The sequence below is a fragment of the Lynx canadensis genome, chromosome B1 (genome assembly GCF_007474595.2).
Source record: "Lynx canadensis isolate LIC74 chromosome B1, mLynCan4.pri.v2, whole genome shotgun sequence".
NCBI lineage: Eukaryota > Metazoa > Chordata > Mammalia > Carnivora > Felidae > Lynx > Lynx canadensis.
In genome coordinates this window covers 200,608,095-200,620,742 of record NC_044306.2, presented here as the reverse complement: position 1 = coordinate 200,620,742, position 12,648 = coordinate 200,608,095, and the positions used below count along the sequence as shown (strand labels likewise).

Sequence of the window (12,648 nt, the reverse complement as noted above, 5' to 3'; positions counted from 1 at the left end):
CCGAGACCCGGCACTGTCCCTCCAGGACCCAGCTCTGGGTCACTAAATGTGCCTTTTAGGTTTATTGGCTTTTTCTTTGCACAAACCCTTACTTAGCCCACAGGCTGTCAAGGGGGTGGGGGGGCAGCTGTCCCCAGGGGATGCCCCGCAAGGCCTGGGGATGTTTTTGGTGTCACAGCCGAGGAATGCTACCGGTATCTGTGGATGGAGTCCAGGGATGCACAGGACGGTCCCCACACCCCCGCCCCCCAAAGAATCATCTGGCCCTAATGCCCCCAACAGCACAGTTGAGGAGCCCTGCTCTCATCTGCAAGCCCCCTGACAACAGGCACCAAGAGTGTTTTCTTTCCAGTCACCTCCTCAAGCCACACACACGGCCTGCGCCCGTAGGCGCTCAGCGGGTACAGGCTGGCGGGGCGGTGGGTGGCCGGATGAATGGGTAGGTGACGCACACGGTGGGTGTGACTCCATAAAACAAAGAACACTCCGTGCCCACAAAGACCTTCTGCAAGGAGAGAAACCTGGCAGATGAGGTCCAAATCCACACTAAGTCTCACTGCAATGGGAACGTTCCAGCGCTCCTGTGGCCACGGCCGGCAGAGGCCTCCCGGACCAGCTTCTGGGTGTTCGTTCAGAGCAGGGCAGGGGACCCTGCAGAGGCACGGCGTGGCATGGGATGAGACCCTCACTCACACTGGGCACAAAGCCGGGTGTCAGCGCCTTCTCGAACACCGCATCCCAGTTCATGTCGGCCAAGTAGGGCGCGCTCTGGACGTCACCAAGGCTGGACAGACGGCTCTCAGGGTCCTTGGTCAGGAGCTGCGGGCAGAAGGCAGAAGTGCTTAAACATGTTTGCTTGAGGTGTGCGCCCCGCTGAGGTTAGCGGGGACTCTGAAGGTAGGAATCCTGGGAAAATGAAGGTGCCTCTGCTTTTTTTTCTTTTTTGAGAGAGAGAGAGAGAGAGAGAAAGAGAGAGAGAATCTTAAGCAGGCTCCACGCTCAGTGTGGAGCCCAACTTGGGGCTCGATCTCTTGACTCTGAGATCATGACCTGAGCAAAAGTCGTGTCCGACTGAGCCCCCAGGCGCCCTGAAGGTGCTTCTGCTTTTCATGTGCCATCAACACTGTGCTCTGGGTTGCTCTTGCCGGGAGGGTCACCTACACTCACCTCTTTGAGTGACGGGGAGGAACCGAGAGGTCAGGCTGCTTCCTCACGGTCACCCAGCAAGGGGCTCTTTGGCAGGGACTGGATTTCAGCCACCGCGCTTTCCTCGAGGACTGGTGCCCCATCACAGCCCATGCTCATTGATGTCTGCAGAGGCTTCCAATTAAATAGAAAGAGAATTGGCCACGTCATCTTGAGAGGGTCAGCTTGGTGGCGGAGCGTTCGAAAGTGTAATAAAATTTATCCCCGGACGGCTAAGCGGTGACCTCTGTGGCCTGATGGCGTGGCCTCATTTGTGGCCAAGGGTATAATTTTTAGTGTCTCCTCAAACAGAGTTTCTACTACTAAGGGGTGGTGCGGCATAAAAAGCAGCCCCAGAGTTATGACCTTGCACCCACGTGGGGCTTTCAGCTTTTCCAAAAACATTCCGGCTTGCCTTGCACAAAGAACTCCGGCGGGCTGCGGGAGGCTGCCTGCCTGTTTCCTCCTCTCAGATTAGGAAGAGCAAAGACACGCAATTCTTCCACTTGCAGATCACGATTAGGGTGGGACCCCAGGAGATTGGTAAGGACGTGGCATGTGCTAAGGGGGGGGCGGTTGGCACCCGGCTGCCCACAGGTGGGAGCTGGAAGTCGGAACTCCACTGCCGGCTTGCCGCCTGCCCCGCCCCGCCCCCCGACACTGCAGAAATGTCCCAGCTGCGCCCAGCCGGTGGGCTGCGGTCAAACCAGTGTGAGGGCACCTGGCAGAGTCACCTCTGCTGGTCCTGGCAGCCTCCTCCTCGGGGCTGCCCCAAACGATGGGTGCAGATTTAAACAGAGCCTCTAGGGGCGCGCCTGGGTGGCTCAGTCGGTAAGCAATTAATCTGTTGATTTTTGCTCAAGTCGTGATCTCACGGTTCCTGAGATCGAGCCCCAAGTCGGGCTCTGCGCTTATAGCACGGGGCCTGCTTGGGATTCTCTCTGTCTCTCTCTCCCTATTTCTCTGTCCTTTCCCTGCTTGTGCTCCCTCTGTCTCTCTTTCTTTCTCTTTCTTTCTCTTTTCAAAATAAATAAATAGGGGTGCCTGGGTGGCTCAGTCAATTGAGTGTCCAACTTCAGCTCAGGTCACGATCTCGCGGTTTGTGGGTTTGAGCCCCTCATCGGGCTCTGTGCTGACAGCTCGGAGCCTGGAGCCTGCTTCAGATTCTGTGTCTCCCTCTCTCTCTGCCCCTCTCCCATTCACACTCTCTCTTTCGCTCAAAAATAAATAAACATTAAAAAAAAATTTTTTTTAAACCCCAAATAAATACATAAACTTTAAACGGATACTCCACTCCAGTGCCGCATGGGAGATCCCCATTCAGGATAGCGGTTCTCGGACCCACTGGATGGGTGCCCGCGCTCACGATGTGGCGTTAGCGCTCTACTGACTTGATCAACTCCACCACTGGCATTCTGTTCCCTCTCTCCTTCCAGAATTTGGTGGGATGCCTGCTTCTGCACTAAATGACTTTAGCCCCCGGGACTGGCAGGCTGGGGGCTGTCCCCTTACCTTCTTCAGCAGGGCGACCATGCCTTTGCACCACGTGGAGGAGTAGTGGACACGCTCCACCTTGAACATGTTGAGGATCTCCTCAATGGGCGTGGCCGAGTGGATTTCATACGGTCTCTGCAACCAAAGGACCAGAGAGGGACTCAGAGAGAGGGCCAACCGGAAGACGCCGCCCATGTGGTTAAACCTGTATATTTACAAGGGGGTGGTTTATTCTTTCCCTTTACGGAACAGTGGGTGTTCCTCTTTCACGGCAGAGCAGGTGGCCCAGACCCACGTGCCAACAGGGATTAGACCTGTAGGGTAGTGCCCGAACCCGGCAGGTGGGTGCTCTGTTATGGCCACAGGAGGTTAAATGACTTGGCGAGGTCACGTAGCCACTAAGTGACAAAGGCAGGATCCGCATCCAACAGCCTAACTCCCGAGTCCCGACTCCAGGCTTGGGGGTGGGGTGGCTCTCATCACCCGCTGGACTCCCAGCCTCACCTCCGGTCGAAATCCCTGCCTGCCGGGGGGCCTCACCTCCACCTTTCCCTGCGCCGGCTGAACCAGCTGGGAGTGAGCGGGCTGGAATCACCCAGGTCTGGGTCTGGTGGGGTGGATGGATGTGGGGAGGTAGGGCTTCTATCTACCACCCTCCCCCCGCACCACCCCGACAGTGAGGAGGCATAAAACTCTGTTCTCCGACTGGCCAGCTCAGCAGAGCATTAAACCTCCTGACTTGTTTTCCAAACATTGCCCTGGGCAGTTTGTTGCTTCTAAGAACCTCTCAGGACCTGGAACTTGGTTAGTCTTTCTTGAGTGGGACCCTGGGGACATGGCTGGGACAGTGTCTGAACATCAGCTCACTCCCTCTGCCTCGACCCCCTCCCAATTCCCTCCCCTTCTTTACCCTCCCCCCAGCTTCATGGGCCAAGATGCTCTGAGGTTTGCATACGGTCAAAGGCTCAGGGCTGGCATCGGCAGTCACTTCGGAGCACGGGTGGTGTAACAACTAGAGAAACCGAGAGCAAGGAGCTCATCGCCGTCCCCGCGAACCTGACTGCTGTGGGATTCCTGTAGGGGTGGGGTCCTTGAAGGTGGGCCCCGGCCGTCCAGCAGACCTCAGAGCCCAGTGACGGGCATGATGAGCCTGTCCATCCACAAACACTGACTAGAGGCCGGCTGTGGGTCAGAGCCCGTACTGGGCTCACAGGGTGTGGGCTCCAATCCTGTGGAACTTGAATTCCCACGGGGCTGCTGCCACTAGGAGCCGCCAGCCAAGAAGGTGAGGGGGTCCTGAGCCCTGGGTGCATGACCGTTCCCTGGAACGTCTTTATCTTCACCAAACGGGGCTCCCCTGGGGAACACGCCTGCCCACGGGAGCGTGCCTGTGACTTGTGATGTGTCCACCCAGAAGGGCACCTTCTCCGGACTGGCTGCCTCCTCTTTCATCTGCCAATCAAGCTGGGAACTCTCCCTTTTGCCCTGTAACATGTAGATCAAAAGCAAAACCTGGGGCTGCCTAGAAAGGCCGGCTACCTAGATGTGCTAACATTATTTACCGTATGTCTTCAAACACTGTCTTCCAATTTAATGGGAAGTGGAGGATAGTTCCAGTCATGGACGTTTCAGAATTTCCTCCCGAGGCTGCTGCCTGCCTCTGCCTTTGCCCCCATAACGGCTACCATGATTAGAAGTCGCAGGAATGAGCATTAACTGAGAGCGGAGATGTCGGTTTCTGGGCGGTTCAGGATTGCTTCTTCCCATCTTTTTGCCTTTGGAGAAAACCATGCCTCCCACCCTGTCCCAGCCGCACCTGGAAAACCAGCTGCTGGAGGCTGGAGGACCTCAGGCGATGACACTGAGGCTGCGAGACCCACGGGGACCTTGCCGCGCCCCACAGAGATGCAGGATCTCCTTTGCCGCTCTTTCCTCGATGCCACCAGAGCTCACCACGCCGAGTGCCCAACCGGAGAACCAGCCAGCTACAAGCGTGATCCGTCTGCCTCGCCACCCGACCTCCAAGCCGGTCACTCTCTAGCTCTGTCCTTCTCTCCACTTCTGGAGGGAGCCAGACCAATAATAATGGTAACCCCGACAAGCCACGAGGCCAACACAGCAGTTAAATACGTTCCCAGCTAAGCGCGGAACACCGTGCGCAGAATACGCTCAGCGGCTTTCGGTTCAGCCTTCGTCCGTTCGGACGGCTGTGGAGAAACCCAGCTCCCTCTACAAGGATATCGGCAAATACTCAGATCGATATTCCATCTGCTTGGGGTAAAGAATTCTATGGAAGCTTAGTTCGCACGCACCGGCCTTAGGATGTGTTGACTCAGGAAAGCAAGTGGAATTTCTAAGGTAAAGCAATCACGTGAACCACTGGCGAAAGTGATTTTCGCAGCGGGACACCGGACACTCGTTATGGAGCGCATGTGTGTCTCCATTCCAGAACCCCCGGTTTACAGAAAACCCCAATTGACTGAGAAGTGGAAGGGGGGGACAGAATTGTTGCAGACTTGTTATTTGGACAGCCAGAGCTGAGCTGGGCTTTGGGGACCGTCCAATCCAATGTGTGTGTGTGTGTGTCCCCCACACCTCTTCCCTCCAGATCTCAAACGCGGAACAGATGAAAGCGAAGAACAGGTCCTCGGGCTATGAAACGTCCAAAGCCAGAGACATCACGTCCCCCTCCTCAGAACTGTTGAACTACCTGTGCTGGGTGCCAGAGGTCCAGGAAACGCGGCCTGAAAACCACGCGAAACCCCCGCTCCTTCCCCTCCCTTAATGGAGACGTAAAACCTGGAGAGTGAGGTCACAGAGTCTGTTTCCTCCCAGGTCCTGACTCCTGGCACAGTGCTCTCTCTGCTTTACCAAGGGACAAGACGTCAGCGTTCAACCCCAGGACCACCTCCCTCCTTCCTTCAGGTTCACGTGCCAATAATTCCCCGGTTCTGCGGTCGAGCCTGCCCGTCCCGTGTACCCCAAGTTCTTTAGTTCTGCGCTCCACCCTCTAGGGGAGCTCCACACACCCTCCCTCTTTATTCATCCCCTCTCTGCACCCCCAACCTTCTCTCTCTACCTGGCCGCAGGGAGAAGTGCTGACTGGGGTCAAAGACAAGGTCAGGGAGGTGGTTGGGATGGCACCACGGGTGGGGTTTTGGGGCTCACCCTTTGTCCACATCGAGAGCCCCGCTCTGTGCCATGCAGTGCACGCGGGGCCTCATTTGGTTCTGGTTACCACACGGCAGTGGTTCACAAACGGGAGCGATTTAAATTGGCTGATGTTTGGAGATATTTTTGGTTGTCGTGAGGCAGAGGGGAGATTTCTGCTGGCCTCTGGTAGGTGGAGGCCCGGGGTGCTCCTGAACGTCCTGCGCTGCCCAGGACGGCCCCCACCACAAAGCACTCCCGGCCCCCCAGTGTCCACAGTGCCAAAGTCGAGGAACCCTGTGCCCTCATCCGATAGATGAGAAGCGGGCTCACCACCGATCGTTCAGAGACTGCGCGGCGAAGCCGGGAGGTGAGCCCAGCAACATGTGATTCCGAAGGACACCCTCGCTCAACCGTTGTGCTGACGCGGCCACAGACAGCACCATGATGCCTACAGGCTGAAGCCCAGTGCCTCCGGCTGTTCTCAGGGTCTTTTACGGGCCGTCCTCTGACCGTCCTGACTGCTGGTCAGTCAGAGATGTTTGCTGTGTCCACCTCAGCGGCCCTTCCCCGTCTATACTCACACTGTTCCCTCCAGCGGCTCCTATGTGACCCGGCTTAAGCGTCTGCTCCCTCGCACACTCTCCCACACTCCTCTGAGCAAGTCCTCAGCACTTTATCTTCATCGACCTGTCTCAGGAGCATACTTATTTGATAATCAGCAAGCTTCCTGGGTGCCAGACGCTGCGTGCGCTCTGCCCACGTTTTCTCACGTCATCCCCGCCGTGACCCTGTGGGTCGGCCTCATAATCCCCATTTGATGAAGGAGGAAGCTGGGACTCAGAGGAGCGAAGTGACCAAGCTGGAATCAGAGCACCGAGGCGCCTAGAGTGGGGAAGGGACGCGGACCTCTGCTCCCCAGGCCCCTGGGCTTTCCTGCCGGGGCTCACCAACCAGGCAGGACCCAGCCTCCACTCCCCGTGCCCCGTCTCCAGCTGTAAAGGGGCTGAGTCAGAGAGGACGCAGGCCTGCTGCTGGCAAACCGCCCCCCCCCCCCGCCCCCGCCCGGAGCAGGAATCACAGCAGGAAGCAGACAGTTGCTGACATTCATCAGGCACATGCAGGGTAATTTGCATCATCGAAATGACTTAATTCTCAAAGCAACCCTGTTGGGTAGATATTATTAATTTCTTCTTTCCCAGTTGAGACATGAGGATTCTAAGCACCCAATCTGTTTATTGGCTTTGGTTAAGATCACAGACGAGGCACCTGGCAGGGCCAGGGTGTGACCCTGGGAATTCCTCTAGGATCCTCTTTGTCTGCTAGGACAAAGCGGCTTTCAGGTGGGTGAGAGGAAACACTTTCTAGCCTTGCAAGCTGTCAAAAAAGGAAACGGGTTCTATGAGCTCCCTGGATGCAGAGGGGACTCAACCCGTAGGTGGTAATCACCTGTCAGGGATGCCTGGGGACATCGGCCATGCTGAGATCCCCAGTCCCTTCTCTGAGTCTGTGGGCAGGAAACCTCCTTCTCACACCTCTCCTCCCCCTGTTCTAATCAGAGGGTGTGGTCACCGTCTGGGGTGACCAAGGTGCCTGTGCTCTAAGAGGGTGACACTTTCTTGGTCTCTCTTTCACTTAGCGTGCCTGCAGGGTGAGGACTGGGATCGGGCTGAGAGAGCCTCCTTATGACCCTGGTCCAGGCTGCAAGATCCAACCAGGCTCCCGGATGCTCTGCATTTATGCAGAGAATGACACTCGATTAAGGACACTCGATTCCTGGGCTCTCCCTACAGAGCACTGGGGGAGAGACAGCTGTTTCCCAGGTTGGGTCTAGAGTATTTCTGGGTCCCTAGCCAGCAGGCTGTATTGGTCTTATCCATTTCCCACCCACATATCTCATCCTTTCCAGCTCTAGATCGGAGAGCACACACTGGAAAGTTCCCATCATGACTTCCATCTTTTGGAGGTGAAAAACTCCCTGGCTTTGGAGGCCATCAAGGAACAAACAGGTGGATAATGACAGTGTCACTGACACTGACACAGTGTTGGAATTTGAGAAGGAAGGACAACCCCTATGTTTACACACTCCAGAGGTAAACTTAGGACTGTTTTCTGGGATAGCTTTTTTTTACTAAATGTGATTGTTTCCGGTATGAAAACAGAGAGCCGAACAAAGCTGTAATCATCAAGACAGCATGGTATTGGCACAAAAACAGACACATAGACCAATGGAATAGAATAGAAACCCCAGAACTAGACCCACAAACGTATGGCCAACTCATCTTTGACAAAGCAGGAAAGAATATACAATGGAAAAAACACAGTCTCTTTAACAAATGGTGCTGGGAGAACTGGACAGCAGCATGCAGAAGATTGAAACTAGACCACTTTCTCACACCATTCACAAAAATAAACTCAAAATGGATAAAGGACCTGAATGTGAGACAGGAAACCATCCAAACCCTAGAGGAGAAAGCAGGAAAAGACCTCTCTGACCTCAGCCGTAGCAATTTCTTACTTGACACATCCCCAAAGGCAAGGGAATTAAAAGCAAAAATGAACTACTGGGACCTTATGAAGATAAAAAGCTTCTGCACAGCAAAGGAAACAACCAACGAAACTAAAAGGCAACCAACGGAATGGGAAAAGATATTTGCAAATGACATATTGGACAAAGGGCTAGTATCCAAAATCTATAAAGAGCTCACCAAACACCACACCCGAAGAACAAATAACCCAGTGAAGAAATGGGCAGAAAACATGAATAGACACTTCTCTAAAGAAGACATCCGGATGGCCAACAGGCACATGAAAAGATGCTCAACGTCGCTCCTCATCAGGGAAATACAAATCAAAACCACACTCAGATATCACCTCACGCCAGTCAGAGTGGCCAAAATGAACAAATCAGGAAACCATAGATGCTAGAGAGGATGTGGAGAAACGGGAACCCTCTTGCACTGTTGGTGGGAATGCAAACTGGTGCAGCCACTCTGGAAAACAGTGTGGAGGTTCCTCAAAAAATTAAAAATAGACCTACCCTATGACCCAGCAATAGCACTGCTAGGAATTTACCCAAGGGATACAGGAGTACTGATGCATAGGGGCACTTGTACCCCAATGTTTATAGCAGCACTTTCAACAATAGCCAAATTATGGAAAGAGCCTAAATGTCCATCAACTGATGAATGGATAAAAAAATTGTGGTTTACATACACAATGGAGTACTACATGGCAATGAGAAAGAATGAAATATGGCCTTTTGTAGCAACGTGGATGGAACTGGAGAGTGTGATGCTAAGTGAAATAAGCCATACAGAGAAAGACAGATACCATATGGTTTCACTCTTATGTGGATCCTGAGAAACTTAACAGGAACCCATGGGGGAGGGGAAGGAAAAAAAAAAAAAAGAGGTTAGAGTGGGAGAGAGCCAAAGCATAAGAGACTCTTAAAAACTGAGAACAAACTGAGGGTTGATGGGGGGTGGGAGGGAGGGGCGGGTGGGTGATGGGTATTGAGGAGGGCACCTGTTGGGATGAGCACTGGGTGTTGTATGGAAACCAATTTGACAATAAATTTCATATTAAATAAATAAATAAATAAATAAATAAATAAATAAATAAATAAATTTTAAAAAATGGAAAAAGAAAAAAGAAAAAAAAGAAAAACAGCCGAGTATTTGCATAAACCTGTCCAAGGTGAAGCCATACCAAGACATCTGTGAGAAAGGTTTACACGAGCACATAACAGGTGTCCTTTCACTGAACCAACCACTCTGTCCCCATGCCGAAGGCTCCAATACCACTGTGTGCCTGTCCTTCTTCTCCTGAACACGGCATTTGAATCTCTGAGTAGAAAACTCAGTCGAATTAAAAGTGACACAATTCATTTTGGAACCAGCAAGAGCCACTCTATCCTTGGGCCTTTTTGTCAAGTCCTCATCTTTGACTGTTCTGACCCGTGGGGAATGACAGATGTTAAACAAAAATGAAAACAAAAAGAAAAAGAACAAAAAACCCCACGGGCCCAAAATGTCGTCACTTAGAAAACGATAAAGCCAATTAGATCTGCAAATGTACCCGACTGATTTTTATTTAACACAGACAATGGACTTTCCGCTGGTGAACACCCAATCATGCCTGGGGCAACCACTCGCCCAGGGTATCTGTGTGACTGAGGATATCAGACAAATAGCATCTGAAGGATGCCTGTGTCCTGTGGTCATACAGCGTTAGGGACTCTCAATGAAACCAGCACCAATGAAACCGGCAGATGACCAAGGAACCACCCAAGAATAAGATGGATTTTTTTCATTCAGTGCCTGAGAAAACTAACAAGTTCATATATATTCACATATATATTTTTTAAATTCTTGACACGTCACATATAGTAATTATGTTTTTGAGGCATTCAGAGGAGGTCACTGAGATCGGGAGCACACAATAGTTGCTTAAACTACAGGATGGAAAATAATAATATTTGCATTCCCATGGCTTTGACAGCTTGCAAACTGCTCTCATCCTTCCTTCCTTCCTTCCTTCCTCCCTCTCTCCCTTCCTCCCTCTCTCCCTTCCTCCCTTCCTTCCTTCCTTCCTTCCTTCCTTCCTTCCTTCTTCCTTCCTCCCTTCCTTCCTTCCTTCTTTCCTTCCTTCCTTCCTTCCTCCTTTCCTTCCTTCCTTCTTTCCTTCCTTCCTTCCTTCCTTCCTTCATTCCTTCCTTCCTTCCTCCTTCCTCCCTCTCTCCCTTCCTCCCTCTCTCCCTTCCTTCCTCCCTTCCTTCCTCCCTTCCTGCCTTCCTCCCTTCCTTCCTTCTTCCTTCCTTCCTTCCTTCCTTCCTTCCTTCCTTCCTTCCTCACCCTGTATCACACACACTGGCGCCCCCTGCCTTCAGGGAGTGCACTTCCGCTGGCCTGGATGTGCGTGGACACAAATGACTGTGACACACTGAAAACCGTGGCTCTGGGCAGGGGCACTGTTGGTGGACAAGGCAAGTGACACGCAAATCCCACGTCTCCTTCCGGCAGCGCTGAGAGACCTTGCGGTAACCGCAGCTCCATGAAACAGACCGAAGGCTGTTACCCCATTGCACCAACAGGGAAACCAAGGTCAAGGGGCATTGTTGGCAAACGATTCTTGTGCAGACAACAAACGCCTCGAAATGAGCTCGTCATAATTCTTTCCGCCAAAATAAAAATGTTATTAGTCGCAGTTACTTGTCTTTGGCTATCGCATTCAGTGAAATACAAACAAAAGTACGTACCGAACGCCCCGATTTTATGGGACACCTACCTCTGTGCTCAGGGCAGATACAGGGAAAACACACAAAGAGGAAAGGAACATGGCCTTATACTGAAAGAGCCTCGAAATGAGCTGGAGGGTCAGGCACGGATGCAGTGTCGTGGGATGAAAGACGGCAGCGTCTGAAACCACGATGCTGAGGTGCTCGGGGCATTCGAGCTGCTGGCCTTGACGGAAGATCTTCCCCGCTGGGACGTCCTTTTCCCGCCAGCAGAGTGAGGCGGCTGGACCAGGAGCTCGCTCGGGGCCCCTCTAATGCTCAGGGACCCCAGGCACACAGATGATCAGGACGGAGACCCGGGGCCTCTGACTCCTCACGCGTGCGCGCCTCCCCAGCCGAACGGCTGGCCGACAGCACCCCAGTCCGGGTGGACCTGAGCCCCTGCTCCCCGTGCTCCCCGTGCAGGCACACATCTTACCCAGCCCCGCAGCAGCTCGTAGGCCGTGATACCCAGGGACCACCAGTCGACGGGGTACGAGTAGCCGGGGCCTCCCTCCACATACACCTGGAACACTTCCGGGGCTGCCAAAGACAGGACAAAGACATGTCACTGAACGTCACAGTTTACACTCACCAGCCCTCAGAGAGGGGACATGGGGACAGTAACCCAGCTTCTCGGAGGGCGGAGCCAGGACTCCGTCCACTGCACCACGTGGTTCCTGCCCTCTGTAAGCCACAAGCGGGCTCGAGAACAAAATGCAGGCATGCCCGGAAACACAGGTGTGTCCCCCGGGGAGGTACCCAAATGGGGTGCTCTGGAGCACCCGGGTGGCCCAGTCGGTGGAGCGTCCGACTTCAGCTCAGGTCACGATCTCGCGGTGCGTGAGTTCGAGCCCCGCGTCGGGCTCTGTGCCGACAGCTCAGAGCCTGGAGCCTGCTTCGGATTCTGTGTCTCCCTCTCTCTCTGCCCCTCCCCTGCTCATGCTCTGTCTCTTAAAAATAAATAAACGTTAAGAAACTTTTTTAAATAAAAGGAGTTTTCAAGAAACATTTAAAAAAATTAAAAAATTAAAAACCAAATGGGGTGCACCAAGTGCGGGGTGGAGGCGGTCTGCTGGGGGGAGGTGGGTCGGGGGAGCGGGAATCCCAGGCAGCACGAACACGGGTGGGGTAAGATCTCAGCTAAGAGGAAGAAACCGCACCTTGACAAATGTCACTCTGCTTCTGGCACTGACGCCGGGTCAGGCATGCCGACAACCGGGGACGTTTGGGACGCTTTGAGCCTGCTGCCAATCTCAGGAAACCGTTTTAGTTTAGCATAGGTGGGATCTACGAGGACCTCCCCGAGTTGGAAAATTCAGAGACAGAAGGCAGATCGCGGGTGCCCCAGGCTGGGGGAGGGGCAGATGGGGGGTGACCACTGAATGGGTGTCCTCTGGGGGACTTGAAGACGTTCTGGAACTAGACAGAGGTGGTGGCTGGGTGGTGCTGAGAATGTACTCCATGCGACAGAATTGCTCCTTTAAAACGGCGAGTTTTGGTCTGTGAATCAATCTCACCTCAGCTGAGCGAAAAGTGAA

At 53.4% G+C, this 12,648-nt stretch overlaps 1 protein-coding gene across 4 annotated transcripts in view; it reads right to left on the bottom strand.

The window, feature by feature from the left end:
• Positions 1 to 12,648, bottom strand: part of STK32B (serine/threonine kinase 32B) — a 395,708-nt gene that overhangs the window by 22,287 nt on the left and 360,773 nt on the right. For all 4 annotated transcript variants that reach the window (XM_030314218.1, XM_030314220.1, XM_030314219.1 and 1 more), the window contains exons 7-9: positions 11,547 to 11,650; positions 2,698 to 2,814; positions 694 to 819 (exon numbers count right to left, since the gene is read on the bottom strand). In XM_030314218.1, the coding sequence (XP_030170078.1) occupies positions 694 to 819; positions 2,698 to 2,814; positions 11,547 to 11,650 (347 nt within the window). The remainder of the gene's footprint in view (positions 1 to 693; positions 820 to 2,697; positions 2,815 to 11,546; positions 11,651 to 12,648) is intronic.